We start from the raw sequence: 16509 nt of genomic DNA, 5'->3' as shown, positions 1-16509 counted from the left end.
TGTTATTCATTAGCGTGCTAAATATAGCACAAACACGCCGTTCATTGACTCTCCGCTGGTATGAAAACCAAACGCACCTCAGAACTCGGGAAAAACTTTGATTGACTTGGAAATTGGCCAATGACAAAGCAGGGCTTTTCAGCTCGACCAATCCGCTGCTACCATGTCAGGCATTGTGTGTTGTTGCTGTCAGACAGGGGTAAGAGGCGATAGTCAATGATGGCTGCTTCCTTGGTTTGGTTGTTAAAGAGACTGTACGTTTTCTTGTTGACATGTCCCCTCTGTGTCCCGGGCTTCTTGAATTTGGAGGAGCTTAATGACATGAAATATGGGATTCAGATTCTTCCCGATCCTGTCATCCTGGGGCAGGTGAGTCAGAAAATGCTAACGGATATAGCTTGTTAGCTTAAATATGAGCTAGCGGTATTTATTTACTATTAATAGTGTCAAATAATTCACAAAGCGTGAGACCTGATGTCATAAAAGCACAAAACATGTTAAAATAAATCTTATAGAGTTACATGAAGACGAGTAATTCTCAGGTGAAGTACGTCACAGCATGCTGTGACAGCTGTTATGTTCATTGCCACATGTCTATAACTAGCTAAAAGTAAAGCCGCAAACCATGTTTTTATCTGTTTGCATTCACCTGATGCGTTGGTAATGTGTGAACATGTGTGTCAACATTAAATTCACCCCCTTTTCCATGTCTGTCTTACGTTTGTAGACTAAGACAGAGGAGGTTATGATGGTGTCCAGTAAGTACAAACAGCTCTATGAGTGTCGACTTCCAGCCCAGGCTGTGCGTTTTCATCAGGATCCCGCCACTGAGCCTGACTCGGAGGGTTACACTGGGCCAGATATCCCAGACCTGCTCAAGCCCATGCACAATGCCCCATGTCTACTCAAGGTTGGTCCTTAACTACTTATCTGTGTAATCCAACAGAGAAATGCTTAAGCTGTTTACACAGTGGTGTGACTACAATAATAATACAACAATAAGAACACAAGAGCAAAACACACCGAAAGCGTGTGTATATTTGCCAGCTTAAGTAAACCATTTTTAAAACGCACATGGATGCCCCAGAAGCTTGCCAAAAACAACACTGGGAGGCTCTTGATTCAGTATTCATTGGATTAAAGGTTGCTCGTCTGCATCAGTGACTGGGTACAAAAGCAGCATATCTAAGAGACACACATCTGTTAATGTACCTGTGTTTTCAATTGTTCAGCTTATGTGTTAAGGTTTATCCAAAAGCTCACAAGTACTTTATCACTATCTTCTTGCTCACAGTGCATCTTATCCATGTATCTCCTTACCAGTGTTGGGAAGGTTACTTTTAAAATGTATTCCATTACAGATTACAGAATACATGCCCCAAAATGTATTCTGTAACGTATTCCGTTACGTTACTCAATGACAGTAACGTATTCTGAATACTTTGGATTACTTAATATATTATCGTGCTTTTTACAACAACGTGAATGTACTATTGCTGTGTGATTTATTACTATTACTGAAGGTCCGCGACTCCGAACTGTAGTAAAGGGACCTCTGACTAATACGGCGGGGTCCCTGGCGGGCTCGTAGCCAAAAAATAGCTTTACTTTGTTGTGTGGGTCAACTTTTCTTGCGAGAGACAGAGAGAGGCGTTGAAAGGCTGCTCCAACGGAACTTATTGTTTTCGGAGGAAAACACGAACACAGTGTACAGTCGAGTCTTAATAGCTTACTTACAACTGGGCTCGTCAGGCACTCTTCTTGGCTGAAGTGGTTATTATTATACTTACATGCTTCCAGCTCCCGTTTTTCCTCGATGACAACTCGTACCTTTCCACTCCCCTTTTTCTCCCTCCTCGCGCTCACAGACCCATAACGTGTATGGCAGTCCATTCTCCCTGCAGCACGGACTACACTGAACATGATGCTACATTCTTTAGAGCTATGCTTGTAGCATTCTGCCTGTTAGCTTAGCACAACAACAACAACGAAAAGGCGCTCTCTCACCCAGGAAACACACAGTCGCAGAGAGAGAGAGCGTCGCCCTGTAACCATGGCAACCGTAACGCTGCCGCCTGGAACAAAAGAACGTAGCTGTCAAACAAAACCCAAACAGTCCTGACCCGTGACAAAATGAAACAGGAAAGTACCGCAGTGTAATCCATTTATTTCAACAAAGTAACTGTATTCTGAATACCACCTTTTTAAACGGTACCTGTAACTGAATACAGTTACTCATATTTTGTATTTTAAATACGTAACGGCGGTACATGTATTCCGTTACTCCCCAACACTGCTCCTTACAATGTGTTTTTTGTATAGTCATGAGACAAAGAAAGTTTGTCACACTTTCCGCTTCCATAGGCATAAAGAGGTTAAGTCACAGCCTGGTGCTGTTAATCAAATGTGCTTGATTAATTGATCATGTGCTCTGGAGCATTCAGGTGTGTTAGCACAGTACCAAGGAGGAAAAACAATACCAAAGATCTCAAAGAATCAGTTGTTTCTGCCCATCAGTCTTGATGAGTTATAAAGCTATTGCCTTCAAAATGAACTCCATCATTCTACAGTAAGAATTTTTCCCAACATTTGAGACAGCCGCCAATATTCCCAGGAGTTGATGTCCCAGTAAAACCCAAGGTCAGCCTGTGCAGTCCTCAGAGAAACTGGGAAAATACCCAAGAGACTAGCTCAAACTCCACAGGCCACAGTTAGAATGTTAAATGTTAAAATGGTAAATGGCCTGCATTTGTATAGCGCTTTACTCAGTCCCTAAGGACCCCAAAGTGCTTTACACTACATTCAGTCATTCACCCATTCACACACACATTCACACACTGGCAATGGTAAGCTACGTTGTAGCCACAGCTGCCCTGGGGCGCACTGACAGAGGCGAGGCTGCCGGACACTGGCGCCACCGGGCCCTCTGACCACCACCAGTAGGCAAACATGGGGTTAGTATCTTGCCCAAGGATATTTGGCATGCAGCCAGGAGGCAGCCTGGGATCAAACCACCAATCTTCTGATTAGTGGCTGACCTGCTCTGCCACCTGAGCTACAGCCACCCCAAAGTTTACAACAGTACAGTTAGAAAAAGACTGAACAAGTATGACTTGTTTGGAAGGGCTGCCAGAAGAAAAGAGCATATTCTCTAAAAACAACATGGGAGTCTGACTTAGATTTTCAAAGTTACATCTGATTAAACCACAAGACTTCCTGAAAAATAGTCCTCATTTATAGGGCTGCCAGGATTAGTCGACTAGTCACGATTACGCGTTGTTTGAAGCTTTGTAAGATCCCAAAAGACGCAGGAATAAGTAGTAGTATTTAAGAGTGTAATAACGGACTGAAACAGAAGATGGCAGCACTGCATGTACAAGGATGCCAGCTGCCGTTAAACCCCGAAGAAGTAGCTCTCTCCCAGAATTCATAGCGCAGCCCAGCTCAGTTTCCAACAATAGCGGCAGCTAGTTAGTTTTAATATTACTCTTATTATTCTTTCTGGGTCACAAAATAAACGTTTAACATATTTTTAGGCGAGAATGTAGCTGTGTAAACCTCAAATATCTGCTCAGTTTATCAAGACACCACATATTTTCAAAAGCGCTCCGGCGTTTTCGGAGACGTCTGTTACCCACTAGCTCGATAGCTAGCCGGGGGCAAGGCTCACTAGAGCCTGTGAGAACACCGGACTCCCGGCAAATCATTTTCAAACCCACCGCGGTCTTTCGCTACTCAGATTAAACATGCATAAGTCACTTAGATAACTTAAAAATGTTATTGTTTGGCTTTTTTTTAGTATTTTATTTTTTCCTGAGTAAATCGGTTTGGCTGAGATTAAAGTTATAGTTTTTACACAGCTGAATAAACGTCAAGCAGACAGCTGATCATCAGAAGTGTGAGATGCTCGAGAATATACTCCGGTGTCCTGTTATATTTTAGATAGCAAGGAGTTTATTAACCTTCACCGAAACAACCTGCAAATTTCATTAAAATTTAATAAACTATCATCTTGTCTTAATTTTTAGTTAGCACATACCTTAAACACTTAAAGCTTTAAGCTAATGATAGTTATATAAGAGCAGATGCATGCTGGTGCAATAAGCTGTACGCTGTATGTCCAATGGATGCATGATCTGATTAGTCGACTAATCGCAAAAATAATAGTTTGTGGCAGCCCTATTTACAAATATATGCGTGGGACCGTTTCAGGCTTAGGCACTGTGTCAAAGTCTAACAGAAATACCTGTCCTGCAGACGAAGGACTGGTGGACGTACGAGTTCTGCCATGGCCAGCATATCAGACAATACCACCTTGAAGGTGAGAGGCCACTTCTCTGTTTTTTTGTTTTTGTTTTTTTTAACCTACAAGAGGCTTTCAGTTATTGTTTTTGACAAATTTTGTTCTTTTGTCCTTAGACACAGAGATCAAAGGAGACATTCTCTTCCTGGGTTATTATGAGTCAGAATTTGATTGGAGCAATGAAACAGCAAAGGTAAAGTTGCCTCTATGTTGTGGCTGATTTGCATGACTGTACAATATGAACCAAACAATCGTGGGTGCATCCATTGTGTTTTTTCTCTCAGGCCTCCAAACAGCACAGGCTAAAGCGGTACCACAGCCAGACCTATGTAAATGGCTCTAAGTGTGACCTAAATGGAAATCCCAGAGAGACTGAAGTCCGGGTGAGATATTTACATTTGGAACACATCCTGCTTGAGATGATTTGTGTATTTCACTTTTTTTTTCTTTTTGATTTTTGACTGTCTCCTTGCTTATCCAAACACTCATATGCAAAATGCCTGTGCAGATTTATAAGCCTTTCACTTTTAAATATATCCCAAGCAGCAGACATTTTGAACATGAATATGTTTTATGTTTGCTTTGCTTAAAAGACTCAGCTGAGTTTTAATTTTTAAAGAAATTATTATTGTTCTTTGTTGTAGTGTAGTCTAGTCAAAACAAGTTATAGCATCTTAACTGTCTCCATTTTTACCTCCACTTTAATGCCAGAGTCATCTTTGCGATTCCTTCTGTGTAGAAATATTTATGAATAGTTTTGAGGGAGGTCAGGTGGGAGACGCTGGCTAGTTTTTCTGGAAAAATTAAAACTGTGACTTAGACATTAGTTCAGATTATGACAGCATGCTTTTTTGTGTACTTAAAAGAGCTAAAAATACTTCACATGCTAAACGCAAAGTTTGGCATGTGAAGTATTTTGCTCATCCTGATACTTTATTGGGTCCAAAAACTAAACCTGTTTGACCTTATTAAATGAAGGAACCCGTCATCTAGTCAGCTGTCTTAATCTCATGGAGCAGCCAGTTTTTTAGTGCTAAACAACCCTAAACCCCCAAACTAATTAAGACAAATTGCCATCTGAAAACTAATGGTTTTGAGATTAATTTAGGCAAGTGCTTTGTTCACATGGGGACTTAACTGCACACTCAGATGAGACTGATTATTAGAACAAGAACTAAAAGAGGAGAAGAAATAAAATCCAGAAAGCTTCCCGGTCCCCAGATATTCATATACAGCTGTTTGTTTAGAGATACGGCGTTAGTCGACTCTTTAGCCCTTCTACAGGAGATTAAGTTTATCAGAAGATGATGATTCTCTGATTACACAGATGTTGTAGTGAAACTTAATAACTCTGGAATCCTCTTAGGAAATCACTAAAGATCTGAAAATGATCGGGGTCTGTGGAAGAGTGATCAGAAGGAAACCTTAAGAGAGTAGAGTCAAAGTATTTGAGTTGTCAGTTGTGTGTGTTAGTCACACAGGAAACATTTCACAAACAGGAAAAAGGTTCTCTGTAAATTCTCAGTCACCAAGGTATTGGCAGTCGTAAGCACTTGTTAAGACATGAATAAAGCAGAGATTGGCCACTGTTGGTTATACTGATCTGTCTGTGTTTTGGCATTTGTAACAGTTGATGAATTCCCTGTTTATTTACTGTATTTAAACATTTTCACCTAAAAAAAAAGAAAAGAAAAAAGAACCAAATATGTTGCAACCCAGCAGCACCCAAAAAGTTGGGCATTTAATTCAGCTCAAAGTAGTTTGCATACTTTTGCTCTGTTTTGTTTCCAGTTTGTATGTGAAGAAGGCTCAGGTGACTACATTGCGCGAGTAGATGAACCTCAGTCATGTCGATATGTGCTGACAATTCACACCAGTCGCACCTGCCAGCACCCATTCCTGCGGCCACCATCCACTGCCAAGCCTCAGGGCATTGTGTGCCAGCCAGCACTAAGTGCCCAACAGTACATGGATTACGTCAAGGCACAAGTCTGTGAGTGAATAAAAAAACATTGAAGGGCAAAGCAATGCATCTTGGAGGCCTCTTGATTTTTTTTTATTTTTCGCATTTTAAAACAGATTGTGGTCTTTTTAATAAAAATACCAGCTAAGAAGCTAACTTGGCTTTCAAACTTCAAGCTTGCTCTCTCCTTTGTCTTGTGGTTGATTCCTCTGCCAATCATCCTGTTTCCGTTCCCAGCGGACACAAAACGTAAAGTGGAGCAGATCTCGGAGGAATTGAGGAGTCTTGATGAGATGTTAGCTGGTAATGAAGGAGGAGATGGTGCAGTAAAGGTAACAGCAGAGGAGACATCGCCTAGCAGTCGTAGAAAAGGTGAGTTTTTTTGATGCTTATGAGGCGAACGACCCCGCAGTAGTAACTTGTCAGTGCACCTAATAATAAAGTGCCGATCCATCCATAATGGGCGTTTGTGTATTAATTCTGATTCTAACACGAGTGTCTATTTCTGGTTTTGAAACAGGTCCTGCTGATGTATCAAAAGATGGAGAGTCAGATGAGGCAGAAGACTCTGACTTCTGGGAGGGAGTGACAAAGCCAGCAAGTTCAAGAACATCTACTTTCCAACAGGAGAATCAGGTATAGCAAGTGCAATTCAATTCAATTTTATTTGAATAGCACCAAATCACAACAAAAGTCGCCTCAAGGCGCTTTACATTGTACAGTAGATACAGAGAAAAGCCCAACAATCATATGACCCCCCATGAGCAAGCACTTTGGCAACAGTGGGAAGGAAAAACTCCTTTTTAACAGGAAGAAACCTCCGGCAGAACCAGGCTCAGGGAGTGGCAGCCATCTGCTGCGACCGGTTGGGATGAGAGAAGGAAGACAGGATAAAAGACATGCTGTGGAAGAGAGACAGAGGTTAATAACAGATATGATTCAATGCAGAGAGGTCTGTTAATACATAGTGAGTGAGAAAGGTGACTGGAAAGGAAAAACTCAATGCATCATGGGAATCCCCGGCAGCCTACGTCTATTGCAGCATAACTAAGGGAGGATTCAGGGTCACCTGGTCCAGCCTTAACTATATGCTTTACCAAAAAGGAAAGTTTTAAGCCTAATCTTTAAAGTAGAGATAGTGTCTGTCTCCCGAATCCAAACTGGAAGCTGGTTCCACAGAAGAGGGGCCTGAAGGCTCTCCCTCCCATTCTACTTTTAAATACTCTAGGAACAACAAGTAGGCCTGCAGAGCGAGAGCGAAGTGCTCTAATAGGGTGATATGGTACTACAAGGTCATTAAGATAAGATGGGGCCTGATTATTTAAGACCTTGTATGTGAGGAGCAGGATTTTGAATTCAATTCTGGATGCAACAGTCTGTCTTCTTGGTAGAAACACACAACAGTGAGTAACTCAAATTGAAATGTAGCCATAAAAATACATTTGTAATTGGCTCTGCAAGGTCCAATGACATGTTCATTTTGGTACAGTTTTGACATCTTCTGATTATCATTCTACTGTTACTTACACTTTTGATTATTATTAAATGTAGTACTGTGTATATCGTATAATACTGAATTTCCAGGTATTTTTGACAGTGCGATCTGGCTTTTTTAACCACTAGAGGGGGCAGTCAGATGCTTTCTGTCACCATTTCCTCCCTCTAACCTGATTTTTCCTCTTTCTGACAGGCAGCAGATGGTGGCCATACCTCACATGCAGACAATGAAATCATAGATGATGGTGATGAAGGTACTGAGAAAGATAGTGCTGTTTTAGTGCACAGCTTATTTAAAAAAAAAAAAGAAAGAAAACAAAGCAAATACAAGCTGGAGCTTTTTCTTCTCTGATATTCTTCTTTTTTAGTAGAAAAATTCAACTTTAAAATCATCACTGACCCAGCAGACCTGATGAAATTTGTCCAGCACCTTAAGGAGAGTAACAGGAAGGTCAGTATTTGCTGTTGTTAGTGACAGCAAATGACTGCCTTTTTTCTCTTGGCAGTGCATAGGCTTTCCAATCCTTTTCTGTTTTGTTTTTATTTTTAGAAAGCACAAGATCAAGCCAAAAGTAGAGAAGAGACAGCACGACACAACAGAGTAACGGAGAAACTTGACGAGGAGGAGAAAGATGAAGAGGACCCCGTGCTACAGGAGTTTGAGGATGAGATGGCTGACCTCTCTGTGCCTTCGGATAAAATCGAAGAGATAAAGGAGGAAATGCAGAAGGAGTTTGACAACATCATAAACGAGGTTTAAGACTATATATATATAAGTTGATACCTAAAATACCTAAAATTTGATTAGACAGATACGTAACAAGGAAAAGACCAAACTAAATACTAACTTTAGGCGTTGCTTGGCTCTATCTGTGTTGTAGGCTCAACAGGAACTCGAGACAGAGGGTCTGAAAGGGGAGTTTGACCGCACTCAGGCAACACAGACACTGGAGACGACGCTGGATAAGATACTCGATCATTTGGAGGAGAAAGACGTTCAGGACCCAGAGCAGAAAACGTCCGGAGGCCAAAGAGCCAGCGACCCAGCCCGGGGGAGCCCCAGCCTGGCTCCGAAGCACCCAGGTAACCAGGGGGCTTGACCCTTTTGTAGTCATGTGCATGTCCACACCCTCTGTGTATAATCATCTTCATAATTCATCAGTCTGTGCAGTAGATGTGTGTTATGACATCCTCCATCTCAGGAAAGATCCACACATGGAATTTGAAGAATTCAGAGAATTTATGTTATCAGATCACTTTCGGTCAGTTGCAGTCTTTCTTCTCCAGCCATTAATGTCACCGTGGGTGACTTTTGATTGCATTAATCTAAATCTAAATTAAAATTTCTGAAATCAGACACAGTATTTTAATCTATGTTCATAACACAATGCTATGCGAGGCTCTTGCCTCCTTCATCTCGTGGCCCTACTGGTGGGTTTTGAGGTGAACTGTCTTGTTTGTCCCTCTTTTGTCTCGTCACCCTAGACCAAGCAGCTGACGACCATGTTAAGATCAAAATAACTAAGTATAAGACGGGTATCAACCCTGATGGGGAGGTGAAAGTTCAGGAGGTGGGCGAAGGAGACCCGCAGTGGCAGCACATAAAGGACGTGGTTAAAGAACAGCTAGAGAAGGCAGGACTGAAGGCCGAAGGTATGAAGGGAGAGTGCCCGAAACACTCACGGCCTTTTCTCTCTTCCATCTGTTATCTTCAGTGTACAGCACTGTATTTCTCTTCGTATCCTATGTAAAATAAAAACCTGTCTAATGAGTTAAAAAGAGAAGATTTTGAAAAATCTGTTTTCATGTAAGGAAAAAAATAATAGCAAGCTTAAAGCTCACCTTAATCAAAGAACATATCTCAGCCAGGTGTGCTGTGTTTTTCCACTCATATGTTTGTGTCATTCATGTCAATCATCCCGTTGTCATTGTTGACTTGTTCAGCAGTTTTCTTACGCCATTTGGATGTGTTAGGCGTAACTGCTGAACCTTTTTTGTCTTCCGTCTGTTTTTCTTTGTTGTTAGGAAAAATCGAAGTGAAGATCTTGACACGAAAAAACGCAGAAGAGGCAGGTGATCAGTGGCTGACTGAGGAAGATACAAAGTCCTTCAGGGAGCTACTCATTAATCTCCTGGTAACTGAAGTAGTACTTCTATTGGGTTCCTTTGAATGCTTCTAGCTGTTGCTTGCAGGCTTGGACTGTGTCTGACGGAAGCGCTGTACAGTTTGCTGAGTGTTTTCCTGTCTGCAAGAAAGAACAGAGTGGCCTGCTGTTCTTGTGTGTTTGTCTGCTTTCACAGAAATTAATTACAGAAACCAAAAGCTCATTGGATTGTAGTTATGACACATTTAAAGTTTATTCAGGCTGGGGGCATCAGTTGAGATGTCAGTAAGCACAATTCAACAGAATTTGTGGACGCAGTATTAAAGAAAAGAAGGAACAAAATGTCCTTGTCACTAGGTGAAAAGGTCAATGTCACTTTCACAGCAGACCCTCATGACTGCTACATCGTCTCTTTTTCCTGGTGTATGTTGAAGTGGAGCCAGCTTTCACTTCTGCTTCTTTTACTGGCTGCACTCTAAGTACAGATTTGTTTATGCTAAGTGAATTCCCGTCCCCCCTCTGTCTTTGCAATATAGTGTGTGCAATTTCCTGCCACACTACCCAAAAGCAACTATTTCCATCACTATTAAGAGCTGCTGGCTAGTTACTCAATTCGTTGGTAGGTACAGTTTCCTTTGCGACCAGTTATTGCCAGATACAGTAGTTGCCAACTGGTCTCTAGACCTGTGTGACTGAGGGCTCAGGAAAGGTGCTCTTATAAGCTTCCACGAGCACTGTGGTTACATGTTTGAACTTTATGGTACAGATTTCTGTGTCATCTTTATGTAACAGAAGATCCTACACTCTCAAATGTGCAATTTCATTTTTTTGGTCTTATTCTTATTATCTTCATGGTAAATTAGACAGTAGAGGACTTTTATATTTTTCATCCTGCTCTGTAGGAATCACCTTGCTGAATTTTGATTGGCAGCTGAGTGTTAGCACAAGATTTGATGAATCTTCTAGCAGCAAAGTGGATTAGATTTGTTGTTTTAGTTTTTAACCCATTCCTGTTTTTACTCCCACCCCCCCCTCCCACCACCACCACCAGACTGGAGGCACTGAAGAGGTTTATAAAGAGGAGAAAAGGCAGCAGGAGTTGGAGAACAACTACAGATTTGTTTGGGGAGATTCCCAGGAGGAGTCAAAGTCATCCAGCTCCTATGATTCAGATGACGTGGATATATGAGCTCATTCAGAGTGACCCTTTGTGATGTTGCACTCCTATGGAGAGCAGGAGGGAGGAGGACTCTTAAGGTTTAGTCATAATTTTGAGAAAGCCCACTTGATTTGGTCATTGCTGTTAAAACCTGTGCTGTTTACACATTCAGAAAATGTGTTCATGTGGCTTGAATAGGCAATAATGCAAGTGTCTTTAATGGGGCAACGTTTATATGTTGCACAATGTGTCAGCTGTACTTGTGCAGTTGAAGTTATGCATTTTCCCCTTTTTGACGGGATTCAGTTTTTGTTTTCAGTTTTACTAAATATTCACGATTAGTTCTGACGTCGTCTGCAGCACACTGTTTATCCTCAATTAAATTATTACTTGTTTGTCTTCTGTGTTGCCATTGACAGAGACGTCCGTAGTGTGAGTCAACAAGGGAATTCTGTTTACTTCAGCAGATTGTACGATCTGCACAGGTTGTTTTGTTCGTCTTTCTTTCTTTCTTTCTTTCTTTCTTTTTACTGAAAAGTAAAAGAAAAAATGTTGAAAACAAAAGAAAAAAACCCTCAAATTCCAGTTTCCACTGATCCTCGAAGCTTTCTGATTTGATCCATTTGGTGAAAACAAACAAGTAAACAGTGTCTGCACACACTGGCAGTTGATATATAGTTTTTGTTTTGTTTTTTCACAAATGTCCTGTGAATTCAGAAGAGAACAGAAAAATTTTGAATACTTTTTGTTTTTGACAGTAACTGGATTTAATATATCTCAACTTGGAAATCAAATAAATCTACAGTGTCAATCAGATTCAGTGCACCACATTAATGCAAACATGCACTTAAAGGGCTGAATTTGTAAATTTTGTGAATGCTTGTGGGTACTTGCAAGTCAACATGTACATAATTATTGTGTCATTATTTTTTTGATTTATTGTAAAATAGCACAGATTAAGTGGCGACGGAGTTACCTGAGTAAATGAGTTTTAAAAATCCTGACTCTGCATTCTGTTATGAAAAATAATCTCATATGAGATGTAAATCACATACACACTCTTTTTTTTCAGACACAGTAGTGTTTTCGTATTAAAAAGTCTGCATCTGTTACCTCGGATATCTTGTAAATACAATTCTGCTGCCTCTTTTCAGTTGTTTGTATTGTGTATTAAAACTGCCAAATGTTAGATGTTAGACATTTGTATTTTTATTATCTCATACATTCAGTGTTACAATCCTTACTAGTATGGCTACTTGTATGCTAGGCCAACTGTATCAACAAATTTCCATCCGATACTATAACTGTTAAAGTGAGCAGTGGGCCAACCCTGGCGACTAGTAAAATATTGAGACTGAGAAGACTGGCTAACCTGAGAACAAGATGGGAGCAGCATATGGAAGGACAAGTTGTTTTTGGATGTAAAATAGTACAAAACAACTAATCAAATGTTGAAATTAAAAAAAATGACAAGATTGAATTTAATGCTATCAAGTTTCTAAAGTGTCTACAGATGCATCAAGAAGGCTGGAAAAGTTTTTGAAATGCTCAAAATCAAAGAACATAAGAGACCTTTTCAACTGGGTGATCTATTATGAGGATGAAGGTAGTGAAAGAGGACATGTAGAGGGCTGGTGTGACAGGAGAGCATGCAAGGTGAAATGCAGGCAGTTCACGGGTAAGACTGCTGTAAGTATTGTTGAGTGGGTGGATAAGGGTTCAGACTTGTTAAGGGCACGACATCTTTCGCCAGCTGAACAAGCGCTTTTTATTTATGACCATCTAGACAGGGAGCCTAGGGAAGAGAATAAGTATCAGCAGAGGTGGCTGGTATGAAATTGGCTAAGCCCTACCCATCCTTATTTGAACAAATGATGTTCAAATAGCACAGTGGGGGAAAAATGACTGAATCGTAAATTTTGTGTTGCGTGTTTTCATGAAAGGACTGGCTAATGGCAAGTGTAAGTAGGCATTCCCTTTACTGTTTCCAATGTCTGCTTTTTGGAGGAGACGCAGCTTGGACCTAACAATGGATTGTAGATTTGATAATTGGCGTCTGCCTCGTGTCAGTGACGTAAAAGACGGATTTCATACGACATGACCATTCAAACAGCAGTCGCTTTCTAGAACATCAGATATGTATTGGATTCAATACCACATACGAAAGTGACCCATATTGGATTTGAAAATATCAGATTTGTGCTTTTCACATTGTCATACCATGATTGGATATGGGGCGCATAGGGTCAAAAAAATTTGACGCGCTTTCGCGTGGAGTGTGAACGTAGCCAAAGAGTCATTGGGATACTGGCACAATAGGTCTTTAGGTCAATAGACCCAATCACTTTCTGGCACTTCCTAGCACACAGTTTTTGTAAGTTTGTATCTTTCCAGTTATTGAGTCGGTAATTCACTTATCCACCCATTTTCTTCTTCTTATCTAAATGAGGGTTACGCGGAGGTTTGAGCCCATAGAGCTAGATTCTGGGTACCGGTTGCAGGGCTAACACAGAGCCAGAGAACTATTCGCACTCACATTCACACCTATTTAGAATCACCAGCTAACCTAACCTGGTAATTGCATGTCATTGGACTGTGGGAGGAAGCCAGAGTAGCCAAAGAGAACCCACACACAAAGGCCAGATAGTGTATTTGAACCCAGAACCTTTTTGCTGTGAGGCAGCTGTTCAAACCAGCAGTAACAGCAGCACTCAGCCATTTCTTCATAAATATTTGGAAAGGTGGACTTTGTCTGTGTGTGATTTATGGAACATGGGACTTTTTCTAGGAGAATAACATCACTCTTTTGGACCATCCTGCGTCTTCACCACTTGAAGAAATGTTCCCACTCACCTCGTGGAAACGTTTGCATCAAACATGCTGCAAAGAATTTGTGAAGTGATCAACAATAACGGTGGTGCTACTCATTACTTGTTCTTGTTTGGAATTTTGATCTTTGTTTTGGGGGCGTTTATGGGTTGTTTTTTTTTTGGAGGTGTGGTCCTAAACTTTTGATCAGCTGTATATGTATGTATGTGTTTCAGGTTAAGCATTGTTTTCAATAAATTGCATGCTCAAAAAATGTTTTGAACAGCACTGTATGTGTATAATGTGTAAAAGTTTAAGTGGTATGGAAACTTTTTCAAGGCACTGTAGGTGTTAAAACAGTAACAGTAAACCAATCCCTCTCAGTGGAGCCATAACCCCACTCGTGACTAAGAACAGCTACTGCCAAACTGAGACATCCCAAGGTTTTTTTTTTTAAATAACTAGTCATTAAGACATAGAGGGGGTAAAGGCATAAAAACATATATAACGTTCATGCTGAATATATAACATATAGTCTAGCTGCATTCTACCGATAGTATAAGGGTACTTTACTCTTGTTTGCAATGGGTATGACTAGTCACCATGCCCTGTGGTATATACAGAAGAGAGGAAGCAGATGTACTGATCGTGCAGGCTGATGTAAAAAAAACCTACAGATTTGAGAGGAGAAAAAAAAGGATGTCTTGACAGAATATATATATATATATATATATATATATATATATATATATATATATATATATATATATATATATATATATATGTATGTATGTATGTATGTATGTATGTATGTATGTATGTATGTATGTATATATATATATATATATATATGTATGTATATATATACACACACACTGCCTGGATTGATTACAAGAAGGCCTATGACTCAATGCCCCACAGCTGGATACTGGAATGCCTAGAATTGTACAAGATCAATGGGACCCTAAGAGCCTTCATCAGGAACTCAATGGGGATGTGGCGTACAACACTAGAGGCCAACTCCAAGCCCATAGCACAAGTCACCATCAAGTGCGGGATCTACCAAGGAGATGCTCTGTCCCCACTGCTGTTCTGCATAGGCCTGAACCCCCTCAGTGAGATCATTAACAAGACTGGCTACGGATACCGACTACGGAACGGAGCAGTTGTCAGCCACCTCCTGTACATGGATGACATCAAGCTGTATGCCAAGAGTGAACGAGACATCGATTCACTGATCCACACTACCAGGCTATACAGCAATGACATTGGAATGTCGTTCGGACTGGAGAAGTGTAGCCGGATGGTAACAAAGAGAGGGAAGGTAGTCAGAACTGAGGGGATTGAACTACCAGAAGGCAACATTGCAGACATAGAGGACAGTTACAAGTACTTGGGGATCCCGCAGGCGAATGGGAACCATGAAGAGGCCGCTAGAAAAGCTGCAACCACCAAGTACCTGCAGAGGGTCAGGCAAGTCCTGAGGAGTCAGCTGAATGGTAAGAACAAATGGCCTGTAAATGGCCTGTATTTATATAGCGCTTTACTAGTCCCTAAGGACCCCAAAGCGCTTTACATATCCAGTCATCCACCCATTCACACACACACATTCACACACTGGTGATGGCAAGCTACATTGTAGCCACAGCCACCCTGGGGCGCACTGACAGAGGCGAGGCTGCCGGACACTGGCGCCACCGGGCCCTCTGACCACCACCAGTAGGCAACGGGTGAAGTGTCTTGCCCAAGGACACAACGAACAAGATCCGGGCCATCAACACGTACGCCCTACCCGTGATCAGGTACCCTGCTGGGAAACCCAAGAAAGAGGAGGGAGACGAGGAACCATCATGGAAGGACAGGCCTGTGCACGGTATGTACCACCGGCAGATAGAGGAGGTGGCTGATATCCAGAAATCCTACCAGTGGCTGGACAAAGCTGGACTGAAAGACAGCACAGAGGCACTAATCATGGCAGCACAAGAACAAGCTCTGAGCACAAGATCCATAGAGGCTGGGGTCTATCACACCAGGCAAGACCCCAGGTGCAGGCTGTGTAAAGATGCCCCAGAGACAATCCAGCACATAACAGCAGGGTGCAAGATGCTAGCAGGCAAGGCATACATGGAACGCCATAACCAAGTGGCCGGCATAGTGTACAGGAACATCTGTGCCGAGTATAACCTGGAAGTCCCGAGGTCAAAATGGGAGATGCCCCCAAGGGTGGTGGAGAATGACCGAGCTAAGATCCTGTGGGACTTCCAGATACAGACGGACAAAATGGTGGTGGCTAACCAACCGGACATAGTGGTGGTAGACAAACAGAAGAAGACGGCCGTAGTGATCGATGTAGCGGTTCCGAATGACAGCAATATCAGGAAGAAGGAACACGAGAAGCTGGAGAAATACCAAGGGCTCAGAGAAGAGCTCGAGAGGATGTGGAGGGTGAAGGTAACGGTGGTCCCCGTGGTAATCGGAGCACTAGGTGCGGTGACTCCCAAGCTAGGCGAGTGGCTCCAGCAGATCCCGGGAATAACATCGGAGATCTCTGTCCAGAAGAGCGCAGTCCTGGGAACAGCTAAGATACTGCGCAGGACCCTCAAGCTCCCAGGCCGATCCGATATTACGTATCGGTATCGGTCCGATACTGACCTAAATGACTGGATCGGATATC

At 41.8% G+C, this 16509-nt stretch overlaps 1 protein-coding gene across 3 annotated transcripts; it reads left to right on the top strand.

Moving 5' to 3' along the window:
* The first annotated feature begins 176 nt into the window (after positions 1 to 176).
* On the top strand, positions 177 to 11599 carry os9 (OS9 endoplasmic reticulum lectin). 3 transcript variants are annotated; one of them, XM_085273894.1, is made up of 15 exons: positions 178 to 369; positions 728 to 910; positions 4258 to 4321; positions 4420 to 4496; positions 4588 to 4686; positions 6095 to 6296; positions 6504 to 6638; positions 6787 to 6902; positions 7957 to 8017; positions 8135 to 8214; positions 8314 to 8517; positions 8645 to 8846; positions 9249 to 9416; positions 9789 to 9898; positions 10920 to 11599. In XM_085273894.1, exons 1-15 carry the CDS (start codon positions 217 to 219, stop codon positions 11055 to 11057), a joined length of 1992 nt encoding a protein of 663 aa, XP_085130020.1. In that variant the 5' UTR covers positions 178 to 216; the 3' UTR covers positions 11058 to 11599. The 3 variants fall into 3 exon arrangements, with proteins under 3 accessions (XP_085130021.1, XP_085130020.1, XP_085130019.1); XM_085273893.1 differs by having other exon boundaries at positions 8132 to 8214; XM_085273895.1 differs by lacking the exon at positions 9249 to 9416 and having other exon boundaries at positions 177 to 369; positions 8132 to 8214.
* The last annotated feature ends 4910 nt before the right edge of the window (positions 11600 to 16509 follow it).

The sequence above is a fragment of the Mchenga conophoros genome, linkage group LG5 (genome assembly GCF_057382185.1).
Source record: "Mchenga conophoros isolate Kocher_MC1m ecotype Shallow Benthic linkage group LG5, M_conophoros_male_GT1.1, whole genome shotgun sequence".
Taxonomy (NCBI): Eukaryota; Metazoa; Chordata; class Actinopteri; order Cichliformes; family Cichlidae; genus Mchenga; species Mchenga conophoros.
This window is presented reverse-complemented; position numbering and strand designations above follow the sequence as displayed.

What these genes read in the sequence shown, in the direction of transcription:
- os9 (XM_085273893.1), top strand. Translation starts at nt 217, where the DNA reads ATGATGGCTGCTTCCTTGGTTTGGTTGTTAAAGAGACTGTACGTTTTC. An exon ending in CCAGAGAGACTGAAGTCCGG is followed by an intron (nt 4,687 to 6,094) that starts GTGAGATATTTA and finishes TTTTGTTTCCAG; the next exon opens with TTTGTATGTGAAGAAGGCTC. An exon ending in CATAGATGATGGTGATGAAG is followed by an intron (nt 8,018 to 8,131) that starts GTACTGAGAAAG and finishes CTTCTTTTTTAG; the next exon opens with TAGAAAAATTCAACTTTAAA.